The sequence below is a fragment of the Solanum stenotomum genome, chromosome 8 (assembly GCF_019186545.1).
Source record: "Solanum stenotomum isolate F172 chromosome 8, ASM1918654v1, whole genome shotgun sequence".
NCBI classification, from domain to species: domain Eukaryota; kingdom Viridiplantae; phylum Streptophyta; class Magnoliopsida; order Solanales; family Solanaceae; genus Solanum; species Solanum stenotomum.
The window spans coordinates 14,514,754-14,532,477 of NC_064289.1; the positions used below are offsets into that span (position 1 = coordinate 14,514,754).

General features: G+C 34.3%; 2 protein-coding genes across 2 annotated transcripts; one reads left to right on the plus strand and one right to left on the minus strand.

Annotated features, from left to right (window-relative positions):
- Positions 1–450: 450 nt before the first annotated feature.
- Positions 451–9,656, plus strand: LOC125875071 (ribose-phosphate pyrophosphokinase 1-like). Its single transcript, XM_049556142.1, has 8 exons — positions 451–617; positions 1,602–1,778; positions 5,539–5,787; positions 7,288–7,431; positions 7,515–7,679; positions 8,398–8,467; positions 8,732–8,813; positions 9,310–9,656. Exons 1-8 carry the CDS (start codon positions 483–485, stop codon positions 9,488–9,490), a joined length of 1,203 nt encoding a protein of 400 aa, XP_049412099.1. The 5' UTR covers positions 451–482; the 3' UTR covers positions 9,491–9,656.
- Positions 9,657–11,370: 1,714 nt separating this feature from the next.
- On the minus strand, positions 11,371–16,341 carry LOC125875058 (two-component response regulator-like APRR2). The gene is made up of 12 exons (XM_049556126.1): positions 16,184–16,341; positions 15,597–15,792; positions 14,976–15,055; positions 14,706–14,772; positions 14,409–14,455; positions 14,243–14,320; positions 13,601–14,146; positions 13,209–13,349; positions 12,613–12,888; positions 12,417–12,485; positions 12,203–12,280; positions 11,371–11,800 (listed from the first exon to the last, which is right to left on the minus strand). Exons 2-12 carry the CDS (start codon positions 15,724–15,726, stop codon positions 11,633–11,635), a joined length of 1,680 nt encoding a protein of 559 aa, XP_049412083.1. The 5' UTR covers positions 15,727–15,792; positions 16,184–16,341; the 3' UTR covers positions 11,371–11,632.
- Positions 16,342–17,724: the final 1,383 nt, after the last annotated feature.

Sequence of the window (17,724 nt, forward strand, 5' to 3'; positions counted from 1 at the left end):
TTTATTGAATTAAAGTCACACACGCGTCATTTCATAATCCATTAAAAGAAAAAATATCTTTAACTTGAAAATTAATGTTAAGATCAATTGATGTTCAATACGGAAAAAAAATTAAGCCATTTTCAATACGTTACCGACATTTTAAATCCTTTTCTCATAATTATCAAATGTTAACCTACTTAATTATTCACATTTTAGGAAAAACTTATATTATTGATTTATTACATCAAAATAATTCCAAACTAGAATAAAAAAACATCTCAAATTCTCAATTAGTTAAAAATTAAATATATAAGATTAGAATAAAAAATAAAATTTAGTCAAAATCCTTTTTATGACCCTATTTTGACACCTGCGTGTTTGTCATTGTGTGACCTAGCAAACAAAATCCCGCTGACACAAAACCGGAAAGCCCCACATATAAATAGGGGAAGAGGAAACTCGGGCGGGTCACTCTGCCTTCTTCTCTTCTTCTGATTTTGATGGCTTCCTTCACTCTGCTCTCCTCTTTTTCTTCTGCTAAAAAAAATACTCTCATCTCTTCCTTTTCTTCTTCCTCCTCTCTCTATCGCACAAGCCTTGCTCTCAAACGAACCCGGCCTCCCAACTCCGTCATTGTAAGTACTTTTAATTATATAGAAAAAAAAATCGCTGATGAATCCATCCTTGGCCCTACCGGGCTTTGCAGTGGTGAAGATTGAACGATTCAGTTGGTGAATTCATATATGTACTTCTTTTTTCATTGCTATGAAAAAGCAGAATTTTAAGAACCAAATTCAGTTGAATTAATTTAGATGGAGGAGATGTAATGAAATCAAGTAACGCCATGTTTTTGCCCCTTTTTTGACAATTTTTTTTTCATGTTTATGACGAATGAGTTGGATTGCATAACATGCAATTTTCACCACCTTTTATTTTTGTAAAATGTTTCAGTTTTTTGCTTTACTCATTCTTTTCCAAAAGATATATATATATATACATCGGAAGGATTAATAGTGTTCTCACCTACACTCGAACCCTTGAACTATCTGATGATGGATGGTGGAAGTGCTGAACGACTTGAGCAATTCTCAATTGTGTACTATCAGTCTCACTACTTGAAGAGTTTTTTTTTTTTTGAAGTATAGAAACACATCTACCTAAAAAATTTATGATATTACTGTTACTTGCATGAAATTTTTATAGAAAATTATGATGTACTAAAGTAATAGTTAGATTTCAATGATTTTGTATCTGAATGTTGCCATTCTTGGAGTAAAAGTTTTTACTGAAATGTTTAGAGTTATTACCTGTTTTGGAGTAAGAGACAAGAGGTATATGTATATTTTTTTCCTTCTCTTTTGTTCATGTCATTTCTATGTAGGTTATGTTCTTCTAGGAAACAGTAACGGTCGGTGTTTTTCTATATAGGTTATGTTTTTCCAGGAAAAATGGATTTTTTATCCTAATTCTGCATAATTTTTTCATATCTGTTCATTTACTTTTGGAGCCAATTTCATGAATTTAAGCTCTATGAGAGGCCCTACTTGGTTGGTTCAATGTCTTTTGAGCTTTTGCAAAGTTGTTTATTTTATTAATGCTTGTCTATTTTTTTGTCTTAGAATTGTGAAATCAATGAACCAGTGAATGAGAAGCCTACTGTGCCAATCATTAATGATGTGATACTTCCAACGTTCTTGCAAGCCAAATGCTTAGAGAATGCAGTTAACAGAGATAATACCAAGCTGAATCCCAAACTGAAGTTATTTTCTGGAACTGCGAATCCTTCACTTTCTGAGGTAAATACTTCTGTATATGAGGACTTGGGGATGCCTAGTTATAAGTACTTCCATAAACTAAATGTCCCTGAGGTTTTCCTGCTATCTTTTGTGACCGTGAGCTTTACTTTTGTGTACCATATCCCTTTTCTCTTGAATGACTGTCGGATCCTCTTATGTTCTCTGTAAATTTCGAAAGATGAAGGTTAGACATTTACGTTCTAGGATTCTAACTTGATATGTTGGTGTCTTTAACAGTTTAGTATAAGTACTCCAACCTCTTCCATGCCCAAAGAATTTCATATATCATGTTTAACAATGCATGTAATTTCACTTATAATATATTACTAATGATTGTTGGGACTCCGTGAGTACCCACATAATGTTAATAGTCAAATAATGGGAATAAAATAGAGAATAAGTACAAATATTTTTACGTGGAATTTTTTTTTAAAATAAAGGAAAAACACAACGACTAAAAATGAGCAACTGATATTACTATAGTAATTTTTTTACACTTTATAGTCCCAAGTAACTATTCATAGAACAATACACATTCAAAGAATTAAAAGGAAGAATCTTCTTCTAATTATTCCACCTCACTATTTTCTTTCACTCTGTATAATTTGCTCTCTGTAACTGCTATGCTGCCTGTCTTTGTTTGTGGTATCTTCCAACTGAGGAAAAGCTGTCCTGTTTATACTTTGTAGTGTTAGGAGTACCATACCGATGTCATAAGTGGCATAAACAAAGATTGAAATTGAAAATGTTGCAATATAAAGAGATTTATTGGCCGGTTGTCCAAATCTCATTTGCTGCAGATTCATTGGCCGGACTTTTTATTCCAAAGGAAGGAAGACTTTCTGTCTAGGATCATGGGCTGAACCCCACAATTCTCCCCCTCCACTTGAAGGAGATATCACTAATTTGTAAGATTGTGATCATGCCGAAAAGTTCTTTGCATAGCTCAAACATGTCTTCAGTATCACCTCAGTCAATGTATTTGTGGGATTCTCACTTGTGTGAATTTTCTTGACCTAAATTCAATGATATTTGACGTCGTTTTTTTCTTCTTTTGCATTATACATGAAGGTCTTGTTTAAGTTTACTACACTTCGACCGTCAGAATAGATAACATACTCCGTTTGGTGCAATTTGAGTTCTTGAAGTAATCGCTTGAGCCATGTCATCTGGTTGCCTGCTTCAGTAGAAATGATGCACTCTGCTGTAGTTTTTCAAAGTGAGACACAATTCTGCAACTTAGACTACCATGATATAGTACTATAGCTCCTTGAAAAAGTAAACAAATATCCAATGATGGATTTTGTATTATTAAGATCTCTGGACCTATCGACATCTATATAGCTCTTCAAGATTAGATTTGGTTTCCTAAAATAAAAGCATTCATGTGAGATTCCTATCAAATACCTGAGTATCCATTTTACAACTTTCTAGTATTCTTTTCTAGCGTTCTCAAGAAATTTGATAACAATACCCTACCAATTGAGGAGTATTTGGACATGCTTTCTTTCTCCTTATTTGTTGTAGGTCATGTCTTCTTGCTTAACTTCATATAACTAGCAAGAAGTGTGGTAACTGGCCTAGCACTTTTTGTGTTGAAGCGTTCATATACACGTTCGATGTACTTCTTTTGAGCCTGTCAGAAGTCACAACCTTTAATTTGTCCTAGCTCGATCTATATCATTCCTAGAATTTGTCGTGCTGGACTCAAATCTTTCACGTCAAACGTTTGGACAAATCTCCCTTCAATTTGGTTTCTTGTTCTATTAGTTTCCTATCTTGTCTTACAATTAACGTGTCATTCACTTACAACAACAAAATGATGAAATTATTATCAGTGAATTCTTATGTGTATATTTTCATAAATGAGTACTTTTTGTACCATTATGTTGGTGTCTCCTTCAACTGTAAAGACCAGTGGTGTTGCCAGGATTCTAGCGAAGGGTGTTCAAACTTTGAAGAGGTAGATATTGTAAAGATATGACACCTGGGTCTAACTCAACCCCAAAAGCTAGTTCATGAGGGGAGGTTTGTCCAAGTCCATATAAGGAGATCAAAGTCTCATCCCTTTGATGGGGACTTCTTAACACTCCCCCGTACGCCCAGACCTCAACTGGAACATGAACACTTCTAAATGAGGGCCCAACATCGGTGAACAACATATTGGGGGTCTAGTTCTGATACCGTGTAAAGATATGACACTCGGGCCTAACTCAACCCAAAAAGCTAGCTCATGAGGGGAGGTTTGTCCAAGTCCATATAAGGAGACCAAATTCTCATCCCTCCGATGTGGGACATCTTAACAAAAAAATAAACGATGAATGGGTGTGGAAATTTTAAGTCAAGCTACATAATATTTAGTTAAGTAGAACGCCAAGAATTTTTATGTGGCAAAAAACACTAGGTGATTCTTCTCATATGTTCTAGCCTTAATGGACAGAGTTTTCTGGTACCTATTGCCGGTGGGAGGTGGCGGTATACTGTGGAATTAGTCGAGGTGCGCAAGAACTGGCCCAGACACCACGGTCATAAAAAATTATGTGGAAAATCTTTTTAAACTATGGGAAAAGCCACGACTCAAGAGGAACAATTGATCTCACTAGAGCAAAGAATTTTATACTTTGTAGTCCCGAGTAAAATACTCAAAGACCACTACACAAAAAAAACGAATCCTCTTTTGATTTTCCACCTCGCTACAATACAACTCTCTATTTTCTCACTGACTATTTCCTTACACTGCTGTGATCTGTGCTCTGACACTGCTGTGCTGCTTCTCTGTCTGTGATATCTTCCAACTGAGGGAGAGCTGCCCTATTTATATAGTGTTAGAATACCTACCAATATCATCAGTGACATAAGTAAAAGATAGAAATTTCCAAGATAACCATATGAAAGAGATCTATGGACAGGATCACACAATGATGAAGAATGATTAAAGTAGTGTCTGAAAAGAAAGGAAACCTTACAAAAAAATTGAAGTGTGAATACTATATTGAATTTAATTCCTTAAGTATAGAAATAGAATGGCGAATAGTGTAATGAATTTAATTCCTTAAGTATAGCGAAGCTGCTCGTTGATATAGTTTCTTATTATTATTTATAGCAATTGGTGTATGGTTTATGTTTTTGGGTGGACATTTTGGCTTTAATTTCTTTTCTCATGAATCAGTCTTTAAAGATTGTATGGGAAATGAAGTAAACTACCTAAATAGGAAAGAAAAGAGAAAGAAAAAAGCATCCATGCAATGGGGAGATGGAATACTGTAAAAAGACTCAATAGAGGATTGATTGCAAATAAAAAGGATTTAGAAGACCTCATATACGATTAGTCCACCTTTATCTGATAACGGGTGCCCACTTATTGTGTATAAAATATTTCTAACATATATCTACATAATAATCCATAGTTAGAGCTAAACTTATGGGTTCCCGTGCACCCCTTCATTATGGTGTAAGTCCGCCTCTGCCTCCAGCACACCCTTCTTTTCGGTCCTAATTTCCTGAACTCCTATATATCAAGGTGATTGAATTACAAAAAGTAAACAGGAATAGTCAAGGTTGCTTAGGCTGGTTGGAGGTAGCAGGTGCCTGATGCAATAGTTTAGGTTGCGTGTAAGCTGGCTTGGACACTACTATCATCAGAAAAAATAATCAGTTGCTACATGAATTGTTATTCAAGCTGTGAAATCCATTGAATTTCTGTCATCTTTTAAGTTATGCCTTTTTTCTTGACATGCAGTTCTTTTTCTTTATTCCTTAGGAAATTGCTTGGAACATGGGGCATGAACTGGAGAAGATCACCATCAAGCGCTTTGCTGATGGTGAAATTTATATCCAGTTGCAAGAAAGTGTTCGAGGATGTGATGTTTTCTTGATTCAGCCCACTTGCCCTCCAGCCAATGAAAACCTTATGGAGCTTTTGGTGATGATAGATGCATGCCGAAGGGCTTCAGCCAAAAATATCACTGCTGTGATTCCATATTTTGGATATGCCAGAGCTGATAGGAAGGCAAGTTTATCTGCTGTCCAAATTTTGTGTTTTTAGTTTTCATATTTTTTGATTATTCACAAGTTGACAGCACAAGTTCATAGGGATGAGTGATAATATGTTAATGAAAATGATAAAAGGAGACTGGATAAATTTAAGATAGTGAGTAACGTTGTCTCCAAAAAACTACTGTACAATACATCAAAGTCATTGCGGGTTTAACTAAGAACAAGATGCAGTTGAAGCAAATAATTCATATAGGCAACACCAGCAAGTTGAGATTAAAGCTTGGCTCTTTGTTGTCAACTTACAGTATTTCAGCATTTGTTAAATGTTAATGTTAGAAAAGGACTAGGATTGTATATACTGTCCTACATGGAAAAGAATTATAGTGTATAGTATAAACACTCAGAAGTGATGTAAAATCTGTTTATTATTAAGCATGAGCTGTTTAAATAGAGTTACAAGAATTAAGAAGACTCCTAACTGAACACTAATAAAGTATCCCAAGGGTGATAGTGCTTCTAGGGGCTGGAGTGGTCCTGTCGAGATGTTAATGAGGTTGTAGCCATACATAGCATGGAAAATTGATCTTTACAGGTGGTGAAGTTGTGACCATCCCTAAGCAAAATTTAATTGAATAATGATGTTGGCACCGATTGTGCTGTCAACATTGACAACTCTGAGATTGTTGCCGTTGTTGACCATCGATGGTGATTGGCATGGAGAAGAAAAATTGGATCGGTCTCATTACAGCCTATAGAGCCCTGATATAAACACCTAGAGAAATGATGTAAAATCTAGGGTTACAAGAATTAAGAAGGCTCCTAACTGAGCACTTCTAAAGTATCCTAACTAAACAATGCATTCTGAAATATAATCATAAACAAACTACTCAAACTAGGAATCTGAAGTCCTAAACATATCCAAACAGTATCCAACGTAGTGTTCCAATATATAGTAGGGCCAGGTGTAATAGTATAGAACACACAATTCAATAATACTTTTTCTGTGTTTTTACTTGTTACATGGTATCAGAGTCTGTTTATGCTGGTTGAGACTTGTATATCCATGCATAAGAATAAATATGAGAGTTAAAGAATGTCTAGTTGTTGTCTTTTTTATAATGCTCCTAATTCATCTTAAAAAGTAAATGATTTGGAGTTGGAATGGGATGTATCTGAATAAAGCGTAATGAGTACAAAGGATTCATCTAATTTGCGATTGAAGCATAGTTGATCAGTATATTATGCTCTTTGCTCTTGACATCTTGGGCGGTGCTGCACTTAACTACGTTTAGCTTGGATTCTTCTGTCCTATTTATGCTTTTTTCGTCTTCACTTTTCTTGTCAGTCAGGATTTCCCTGGTTAATTCCAAAGAGTTATTAATTGATGAGAATATTTACCAAAAGAATGAGAAAAACGATATTTCCAACTTCTGTCTTTAACATAAAGAAACAAGTAATAATATAAGGACATTCTTAAGTACATGTTAATTTATCATATTTTATATCTTTTCAGACACAAAATCGTCAATCCATTGCTGCCAAATTGGTCGGGAACGTTATAACAGAAGCAGGTGCAGATCGTGTTATAGCTTGTGATCTTCACTCTGGGCAATCCATGGGTTATTTTGACATTCCAGTGGATCATTTACAATGTCAGGTAATCTATTAAGTGTGTCAGAAACATTAAGAACTGCAAATTTATTTAGCTGATTGGCAGTTTCCGTTCTTTGTACATGCTAGCCTGTTATCACGGATTACCTTGCTAGCAAGAAGATTAGTTCCAATGATCTGGTGGTGGTCTCTCCTGATGTCGGGGGAGTTGCTAGAGCACGTGCTTTTGCAAAAAAATTGGATGCACCTTTAGCCATTGTCGACAAAAGACGCCAGGAGCACAATCTCGCTGAGGTAGTTTCAGAGATAAAGTTTTTGATTTCACACTTGACACAGTTTTATCTCCTGTTGGCTTTTACTCATAGATACATGAAGTAGATGAAATGATTCTTTTCTATCCATTGAGCGAAATTTTCTGTCTTGTGTATATCCTCGTGTCTATCTAACATGGGCTCTATTATTTCCTCATTATATTGATAGAGTCATCTCATGTATGCAAAGAAACTAAATTAAGTCTTCAGAGAATTAATTGTGGAGATAAAAATAAACGAGAGTTGCATCATCCTCTTTGACCATGTAACGGCTGCTTCTTCATAGATCTCTGGCAGATGACTTGATCTAGGCCAAATGCTTAGTGAGATCATGACACCAAATAATTATGGTAGAGTGGTGTTCTTGTTTTGTGTGCGTCTGTCTACAGTTTTTGTATAGCTTCCCCCTCTATTTTGGTCTATCTTTTCAGATATGGTTTGCTCATGTGGTGAATCATCTCCTAAATTATTATTTGTATTTTATCACTATCACCTTCATGAATAAATCTTCTACTTAAAAAGAGGCAGAAAACCAGACATGCTCATAATCCATGAATACAAAAGAACAATACCAAGAGTTTTATAGTATTTCACAAAGCAATAAGTTCTAGGTTCTAAGATCAGTTTCACTTTTTTATTTTTGGGTTGCGTTTCACGCCATTTTATTTGTCATTGATTCCATCTTTTGTTGTTGCCCGCAGGTTATGAACCTGATTGGTGATGTTAAAGGAAAGGTTGCTGTCATGGTTGATGACATGATTGACACAGCAGGTGAGCTTGATTACATATATCAGATACTCATGGCAAGCCATAAACTGGAGATTTCTGTTTTTTTCTCTCCCTTTTCAAAGAGAGCATCCAGTTTTTTCGTTACGCGTAAATCTGTCTTAGATTATGAAGTGTCTCAATAAGAACTTCTATTCCCAGTTTTTATTAAATTTCCTTATGTTTCTGTAGTCCTTGGTCAGCTCCCTTTTTTTCTTTCTTTCTGAGGAGATCAGTTTTGAATATTAACATCTTGCTGATGGATCGTAGGGACTATTTGCAAAGGTGCAGAACTTTTGCACGAGGAGGGAGCACGGGAAATCTATGCATGCTGTACACATGGTGTTTTTAGGTAACATTTCTGTGCATCATACAAACATGGAAAAATCTTTATATCTTTTGGAATAAGCTTTCAGTTACACTGTATCTTGGTATGGGTTCTTTATTACACTTGATTTTTTGTTTTTCTTTAACGTGCAATTGAACTCTTCCTGCGTGCAAATTGTTCTATTCTTTAGTAGTTCATGAACCAGGGTTAATTGGACTGAGCTTCCATCAACATGTGTTGTGGAGTTTGAACAACATTAGTTAATACAAGAGAATTGGATATAGACATGTCCATTTACGAGTAAAATTCTGGCTTGTTGAAATTGGATATCATAGGAGTTGTCTTGTATTAGACTTGTTGTATAAGTTTGTTGTCAAGACAAAGACTTGACATGGCTCTTTTGATGCAAATGCTATTGCTCTTTTTACCATTAGGCACCTATACTCATTTATCGCACAATTTAGTCATTATGCATATTTCATTTGCTGTTGGCTAAAGTACTGATATTTTGTGATGACAGCCCCCCTGCAATTGAATTGTTGTCAAGTGGCTTATTTGAAGAGGTTATCACGACAAACACAATTCCTGTGATGGACAGACACTACTTCCCCCAGCTGACTGTTCTCTCAGTTGCAAACCTTCTTGGTGAAACAATTTGGCGTGTACATGGTGATCGTTCCGTAAGCAGCATTTTTCAGTAGCCAGGAATATAAGTTATAGAGTTTTTCCAGCCTTGTTTTCCTATGTATGTAGCCAAATAGAAACTATTTATATTTTCAGAATTACAAGGGTTAAGGTAGATATGCAAAAAAATTTGGATCAGATAGGCAAATGCTGGAAGAATGATGTTAATAGTATGTGCAATCAATACATGTTTATCTTCATGTGTAGGTAGGTAGATGGTGCGTAAAATATTAGATTATGAAGTAAGGATCGTCCAACTCATCATAATTTAAAAATTAAAACGGTAAAATATTTTTCTTACTCCACTCCACCATTTCCTCTTCACCGTATCCCCCACCCCACCCACCTATCCCCATTTTTTATTTTATTTTTTCATTTAAATTTCTTTTATAAAAGTATTTAATTTTTTTTTACTTAATCTCCCCCACCCCCTTCAAATAATAATTTAGATATTATGTTATTCTCTTTAAAAAAAAAATTTATCCCGCTTCGTCTATCCCTCTGTTTTCAATTTGTTTTTTTCGTGTTGTGTTAGATATATACATGACTTTTTAGGAAAGTATTTTTTATTTGTCGCAAGATTTTGATTTTTTTTAAATAAAATTTTTATTCATGTTATATCCTTTATACAACTAGAAGATATTAGTATAGTTTTTGTAACGAGATTTGACTATACTTTTATTTCGTAAGATTTTAAAACTGGAGAAACATTAAAATGTTGAATTATTCCAACCACACTGTGACAAATTCTTGTCATCCTGGGCCCAATTCTTTTGACTTATAACAATTATAAACATATCCTGTTACAGTGGACCGACTTAGATTTGTTACACTTTTCTTCAACAAAGTGGCTGACTTATCAGTCACAAGCAAATTATTATGCTACAGAAAAGGAAGAAAAAAAAGACCTTTTCCTTTAGTGAACAGTATTTGGATAATCAAACTTGTCAAGTTTCTAACTTTCTATAGTTTCCTTCCATTAGAACCCTGAGCTATCACCTGCAAATTGGCGGTTTATTGATTCACCCAAAATTTACTTATATCGAAATGAAATGGATAGAATATTATTTTATAGAAAAGTATAATTGGGAAAACCTTCTACTAGCCCTATATCCTTAACTAAGATCAAAAGACTCAACTTAAGAAGAGGAAGCTAGAAAGGAAAATTTGTATTTTGGATAAAAGAACTTAGTTATAGAAAAAGACTAGTTAATTTGAGTTGCTCTTGGGTTGTATTATAAATGCCTAATGTCGTATCTAGATATTTTTATATTTTACTATAAATATCTAATTATCTAGGATATCTACACATTTCTTAGATACTACACTAGGCTATTCTAAAAACTTTATTAGATAAATCTATGTCATTTTAAAAAATTAACTTTAATTTTTGACACCTGCCAAATAAATTTGAAATAAGAATGCATATATTAAGTTATTTAACTATGCATGAATTAAGTTATTTGAAAACGTACTATCCCTTTTAAAGTAAATAATTCTCTTTATCACAATTTTCTCATTATTCCTCATCACCCACCCACTCAACCTCCCTTCCCTTTTTAGCACTCAATAATAGAATTTACTTTTTTTTGTGATGGATAAAATGTTGTTCAAATTCGAATTTAATGGTTTTCTTTTTTTTCCAAATTATTGTAATCCCCGAATATAATAGCCCCACAACACCACTTGCCATAAATAACCCAACCCATTATTCTGAAATCAAAAGGCAATCAATAATGTCACAAATCGAGCTAAAAAGGAGAACCTATTTTTCAATATGCCTCGCTACTTCCGCTTCAAATTATTTATCTTTATTTTAATAGAATAAATATTTAATGAAGATAAATTATATTTATAATTTTAAAAAGTTAAATCATTAAATATTTTTAAAAACGTGTAAAAAGGAAATACGATAGATAATTTGAGATGAAATGAATATATAAAAAAAACGAAACATTTTCGCTCAATCAAACCCAACCACGTGGCTGATTTTGTGCCACACAGCAGTAAGGGACAGCACACGAGCAAGACCTTTATCGGATCAGTTAAAGGATCTACTTTTTTTCTTCTGTGTCGGGTGAAGTCAATCGCCACGCGCATGGGTAGAGCGTTGAATCACGCGCCTCCGTGTGTGGGACTCCCGGTGAGCAACCGGCATGTCAGTAGGGGCGATGAGAGCGGCGGTGGCGTGGAGGGACGGTGGAGATGCCTTGTTTAGAAAGTGCGTCGAGAACACTCTCCGTTGAAGGAGGTTTTAGGCCCAAGGGTAGAGGCAACCATGGCTTGTTTATTGCCTCCTTCACTACTTTATCTATCACCTCCTCTGCCTGCAAAACCCCACATTAACATTTTAGAGAAAAAAAATTTAAAATAAAAAATGATTCAATGAAGAATTTAAAGTTTATGAATTCAAAAACGACCCTTCACGGTTAAATATTTTAATATATATATAGAATTTGAGCAAAAGCTTAATTGCCATGAAATGCAACATGCTAGATCCGCACCTTGCATCCATAAATTTGAATAACTAAAAAAAGTAAAAAATGAAAACTTTTACATAGTCATAAGATTAATGTGTGAAAATATTCAGCACTACTATGTCAAAAGTTTAATTTGTAGTGTATTTTGAAGAATCAGTGCAAAGTTTTGCATTCGATGTTTACGTCAAATTATATCATGATTAAGTGATTTAAGGAAGTGAAATTAAACTTTAAGTGTGACAAACTAACCGGGTGAAGATCAACTGATTTCTCTATTATGCTATATCTATTCTGTATTCCCTCAGCCCTGTGAAATCCAGATGCATTCTGCATTGTACAACAAATGTACAGTTATGATTTATGAACATGGTCCAATTGCGCATTCACATAGAACAGCTAGCCAATATATGTTGCTGAATTGAATGTGAACGTTCAAAGTAGATCGTAACACCAACGAATTTACCTGAGGGTATGGCGTACATGATCCTAGAGATGGAGGCGTAACGGGGCAACCCCATACATCAGCATACAGCAGCTGCAAGTAATCAAATAACAGAGTTTTACAAGTCCTTGAGTTCAGAATTTATCGAAACACTTAATGTAGGTAGTTTCAGCTAAAAAATGAAATAGTTTATTAGTTTTAAGGACATTAATAGTACCCCTGGTTGAGGATTCCAGTGCCATGTCTCAGGTGGTTGCCATCCAGGGTAATAAGGTGAACCCCACATATGTGCACCATTCGGGTAACCTCCTGGTGGTATCCAGGCAGGATAGAATTGACCAGCTGTGGGTGCGTGGTTAGAATGATAGTTTGGGAAGGCCATGACAGGTTTATGTGGATAATAGGTCCTCTGTACTGAATCTCTAGGTTGAGGACGAGGCCATCTTTTTTCGTCTTCCTTTGGCAAAATTTGCCTCCGCTGCATCCTGAATTTCTGCATGAAGAAAGGGATGATGTTCTTAAACTGAGCAATAGAATAGTCTGTTTGTGTTTGCACAACTTGCTTTACAATGTCACCCTAGGCTTTATTTCTGTCGGAAACAACCTCTCTGTCTCTATGAGGTAGGGTAAGGTTTGTAGTTCCTTATTAAATTTACTGCATTATGAGGTTAGATATCATGCTCCCTTCTATCTAACAGACAGGATTTGCTTTTCTTTTCTTTTGTTGCATTCATTTTCACGCATTGTAATAACTTCAATTGAAAGACTAGAGTACTAGTAAATTATGAAAGAGCAGAACAAAACTCAACAAACCTGGAGATGGCTAGCTATATTATGTCTCGTCAGGCCTTCTACTTTCATCAGCTCTAGTATTCGAGAAGGAATGGCTTGATCTATACCAATTTTCTCGACTGCTTTAACAAATTTCTTGTGTAGTTCAGGTGTCCAGTCTACCTGGATTTTAGGAGAGACGAAAGCTTACTCCCACAAGCATGTGATTCGAAAAATTCATGATTCTTTAATCTATGCTGAGTTAACTACATATAATGCTAAAAAGCACAAGGCAACTGTGCTTAAAGCCTATTCTGATTGCCAAATATCAAATTCTACTTATTGTTTAAGACATCAAAATCTCATCTAACATTTGCAAGTTAAGAACAAAATCCAAAGTAACTATCAACTAGTCAGCAGTTGTTCGATCTTACCTTCATTTTCTTCTTATTAGCTTTTGTCCCACTTGAACTATGGAGACCATAAGCTTTGTTCGGGTCAACAGAAAAAGCACTGCCATTGTCATTACTTCGTGAACAAGTAGCAATAGGATCCTCCATATTTTGATCAGCAGCAGAATCATGCTCCTCCTTTGTGATAGCCTCTCCTAGTCGCTCGGAAGAATCTGCCAAGACAGTAGTCTCAGCAACAGAATCGCAACAAGTAGTTTCGACAGATTTTGTGTCCCCTTCATGCACCCCACTATCTTGTTCATTTGACAAGATAGTATGATCTTGGAGATCACCATCATCCACTGACCTTACTCCTTGTTTCTGTTGTGGGGTTGAAGGAGCTGGATATTTATCGCAGCAGGATGATGATGTTTTTTGGTTTTCCACCACAGAGGTCAAGGGTTCTGCTTCATTAGTATTCTCATTATCTGCTTCGCGCTTTACTGGTTGGAGCTCTAGCATGGACAAAAGAGATTCTTTAACCGGCTTAAGTGACTCAGAGACATTCTTTCCTCCAGAATGAAATGCCTGTTTCGATTAATAAAAGTCAGATATCCTCTACATATAATAAGCTCCACAATCTAAAAGAACATATTTAACCCAGTGTAGTTTCGGTAAAAAAACCTTGTGAACTACATGCTGCCATATATTTCTCAGTTTATCATCTGATAATGGTTTCTGAAGGAACTCAACTGCACCAAGCTGCAATAAAAATATATATAAAGAATTGGTATAATTCCACAATATTTTACTTATTTACAAAGTTGTATCAAATGAAAATTGATCTTACCGCTATACACTTCATCATGATGTTAATAGAGTGAATATCTGACACCACTGGAAAAAAGATTGGATAAAGAAGTTCCATCAGAAATATTTCACTTAACAAGCAAAATTTCCAAGTTCTACTGTTTCTTAGCAGAGATAGGTTCGTGCTTTTCACAATATCGTTTTATGAATCTAGATAAGGGAATGAAGTTAACAACACTAGATCTAACTTAGTAAAGCAAGTATCAATTCGAAGAAAACAAGATTAGGAGTTTAGCACCACCGAGTATGCGCCTAATTACAATACAGAAGCACTTACTTATAGTTGGTAGATCTTTAGCACTTTCAAGAAATTTGAATCCTCCATCGCTGTTGCCAGCACTTACCTGTTGACAATAGACAAACACAAATCATAAAGGGTAAACAGAACATTAGCCTTGATTAACTTTCTTGTAATAAATCACTACAAAGTGAGAATTGATAATGAAATAGCTTAATTTTCGTCATGACACAAAGGTACTATCACAACCTAAGCTCAATTGTCCACATGAAAACAAATATAAAATTGATGAAAAAAAAGAAGATATACCTCTACAATGGCAACATGGAATACTTCCGACTTGCTTGAGATTGCAGACAAAGCCTCATTCTCATTACAGAATGTGTAAACTGCAAGGATATGAATGATATTGTCACATGTATGAAAATGAACTTTTAGGAAGATCAACTTAAGCCCCTATGATCGACTCGAGACGTACTTTTAGAAGCTCAGTCTTTGCCTCTAAAATATTGTTTGGGGATAAATAAGATGAGTCCTCTAGGAGTTGCTACAAGCTAAATCAATCACACTGATAACTCCAAGGTGATTTATAGCTTCAACACTTAATTTTGTATAGTTTGGTCTTTCACCAGTTGCTAAGCTAGTACTATACTATAAGAGGCAGTTCTATTAATTACCTTCTCTTTTAGTAGTTAAAGAAGTAAATGGAAAATTTGAAACAAAAAGCTAATTTCTGGCCTTAATTTCCATCAAAAGATAAGTACAAATCACAAAGCCCCTTATTGCTCTTATTCACAAAAATAGAAAGATGGATAGTTACAGATCACTGTATTTCACCCTCCTTTGGTAATAAATGCAAAAGCAATTGGATGTGAAACCTATAAATCTTGAAGTAGAGATCAAAACTAAAAAAAATAAATTAAAATTTACCTATATAGTCCATTTGTTGAAGCCTTGATCTCATTTGAGAGGCAAAATTGGAGTCTTTATCAAGAAGGAGGACTCTAAGTCCTTTTGGGAAATCTTTCCACTCCAATAATTCATTCTCAGTGCAAACCATTTCTGAATTGGCATCCTTTTCAGGCACCCAAACAAGCCTCTAATTATGATGCTCACTTCTCAGCATCTGCACACATGAGCAAATTCATTAATAACCAAAAACCTGTACACTTTTTAGTTAGTCACAAGATTTTTTCAAGAAAAAAATGAAAGATAGAGGACATGCTGCAGCAGCATATAAAAACAAAAAACACAAAACCCCATGTAAGAATTGAGATAGATCTTCAAATATAAACAGATAAAAGACAATAGAGAAAGATCATGTGAATACACAAATGTCACAATCCAAAGACAAATTACTTGATATCAAGAAAAGAGGAAAATTGAAAGAAGTTTTTTTTCATACCCTTTGATGCATGGTGAATATGTACTACTTTTGAGAAAATGCATATAACAAAAAAGAAAAGAAAACAGAATTCACAAGTAGTACTAGTTATTATATATACATTTTTCAATACCTCAGAGAAGTGCAAACTGAAAAGGAAAGTTCTTAGTATTATTGTTTGTTTGTTGATTTGTATGGTATTATTGATTGTAGATATTGCAGATACTAGAGAGTATGTAGCTGGAAATTTAAGAGAGAGAGAGAGAGAGAAGAAAGAATGGGTGACAGTAAGCCTGAAAAAGAGTGTAATGAAGAAGAGAGAAGAGAGATTTAAGTAGAGATGCCTGACTTGTCTGAATCGTTGTTTTCTGCTGCTGCGGACCACACTATACACAAATGGCTACTTCACCATTCGTCAATAACTTTATACTACCCTACCATTCTGTTTGACTTAACACATGGCCCAATCTAGCAAGCAGCTGAATTAGTCTATCATCTGAACTTTCATCTTATATTGAATCCATTAGTTTGCCGTTTAAATTCTGAATTCATTTCTAAATCAGGTGGATTTTGTATTTGTAATGAAAAATCCAATAAATATTTTTAAAAAATGACTTGGGGATCTACTAACAAAGTGTGTTGTTTGTTCAAGTCATAGAAAATGAATCTTTTAAGCTTAGCTATTCTCTTGATCAAGTGTTCAGATACCTTGGTCAAGATGTAGGCCTTTCAAATGGGTGGAAACTCACAAATGTTAAATTCTAAATTCGCCTTTAATCTAAACACACTTCATCTTTACCCCTTTCCCATAACCTTCATCCTCCATCCCACACGTATACCCCTTTCCTCTCATTGTATCGTCTCTACTCTGAACATACCTCATTTTCATCCATCCCTATAACCCTCATACTTATACCTTCACTTCTTATAGTATTTGTTTAAAGTATATAAATATTTTTAGGATAATATTTTTTAATTATATATCAAATAATTTTTTTTAAAAAAAGTAAAAAACCTACAACTTATTTTCGTTCATACCCAACACACCCAAATTTGTGCTACGCATGGTGTAAACCTGAGTGTGTTCATTCTTTTCTTTTTTTCATTAGAGTAAATAAATAAATAAATAAAAAAGGGAAAATAAAGTGCTCACGATTTATGGTCAACACTAGGGCATCTCCAATCCTATTCTTTGCTTTATTCTTCAAATAAAGAGTTCTATGTTTATCAATTCTCTAAAAAAGAATTTTATTCTCTCTCCTCAATATTATATTATTATTTTTATTTTAAATGGTTTTTTTCTTTTTCCAAGTAATCATCCTATATAATTGTCATGTAATATAAAATTTTATTTTTTTCAAATTCTTTATATAATAAAGATTTATATTTTATTTGTAAAGAACCACTACGAATAATTGAAAAAAAAATCAACAAGCACAACCGCAATCACAACTACAATTTCTCTTGGTTTTTTCGAATATTGTTAAATTTGGAAATGACTTATCGCATAATTAAATTATTATTGTGCTTTTTAAAATTATTATGTATTGTATTGTTATCTTGTATTTAAATTATTATGTTATGTATTGTATTTTTAAATTAATAAAACTATCAAATAATATTCACTTAAAGTGACGATTTTAAAAAAAAAATTGAAATATTATTAATTTGGGA

What these genes read in the sequence shown, in the direction of transcription:
- LOC125875071 (XM_049556142.1), top strand. Translation starts at nt 483, where the DNA reads ATGGCTTCCTTCACTCTGCTCTCCTCTTTTTCTTCTGCTAAAAAAAAT. An exon ending in CGAATCCTTCACTTTCTGAG is followed by an intron (nt 1,779 to 5,538) that starts GTAAATACTTCT and finishes TTTATTCCTTAG; the next exon opens with GAAATTGCTTGGAACATGGG. An exon ending in TGGATCATTTACAATGTCAG is followed by an intron (nt 7,432 to 7,514) that starts GTAATCTATTAA and finishes TGTACATGCTAG; the next exon opens with CCTGTTATCACGGATTACCT.
- LOC125875058 (XM_049556126.1), bottom strand. Translation starts at nt 15,726, where the DNA reads ATGGTTTGCACTGAGAATGAATTATTGGAGTGGAAAGATTTCCCAAAA. An exon ending in ATATAGCTAGCCATCTCCAG is followed by an intron (nt 12,889 to 13,208) that starts GTTTGTTGAGTT and finishes TTCTTCATGCAG; the next exon opens with AAATTCAGGATGCAGCGGAG. An exon ending in ACTGGAATCCTCAACCAGGG is followed by an intron (nt 12,486 to 12,612) that starts GTACTATTAATG and finishes TACTTGCAGCTG; the next exon opens with CTGTATGCTGATGTATGGGG.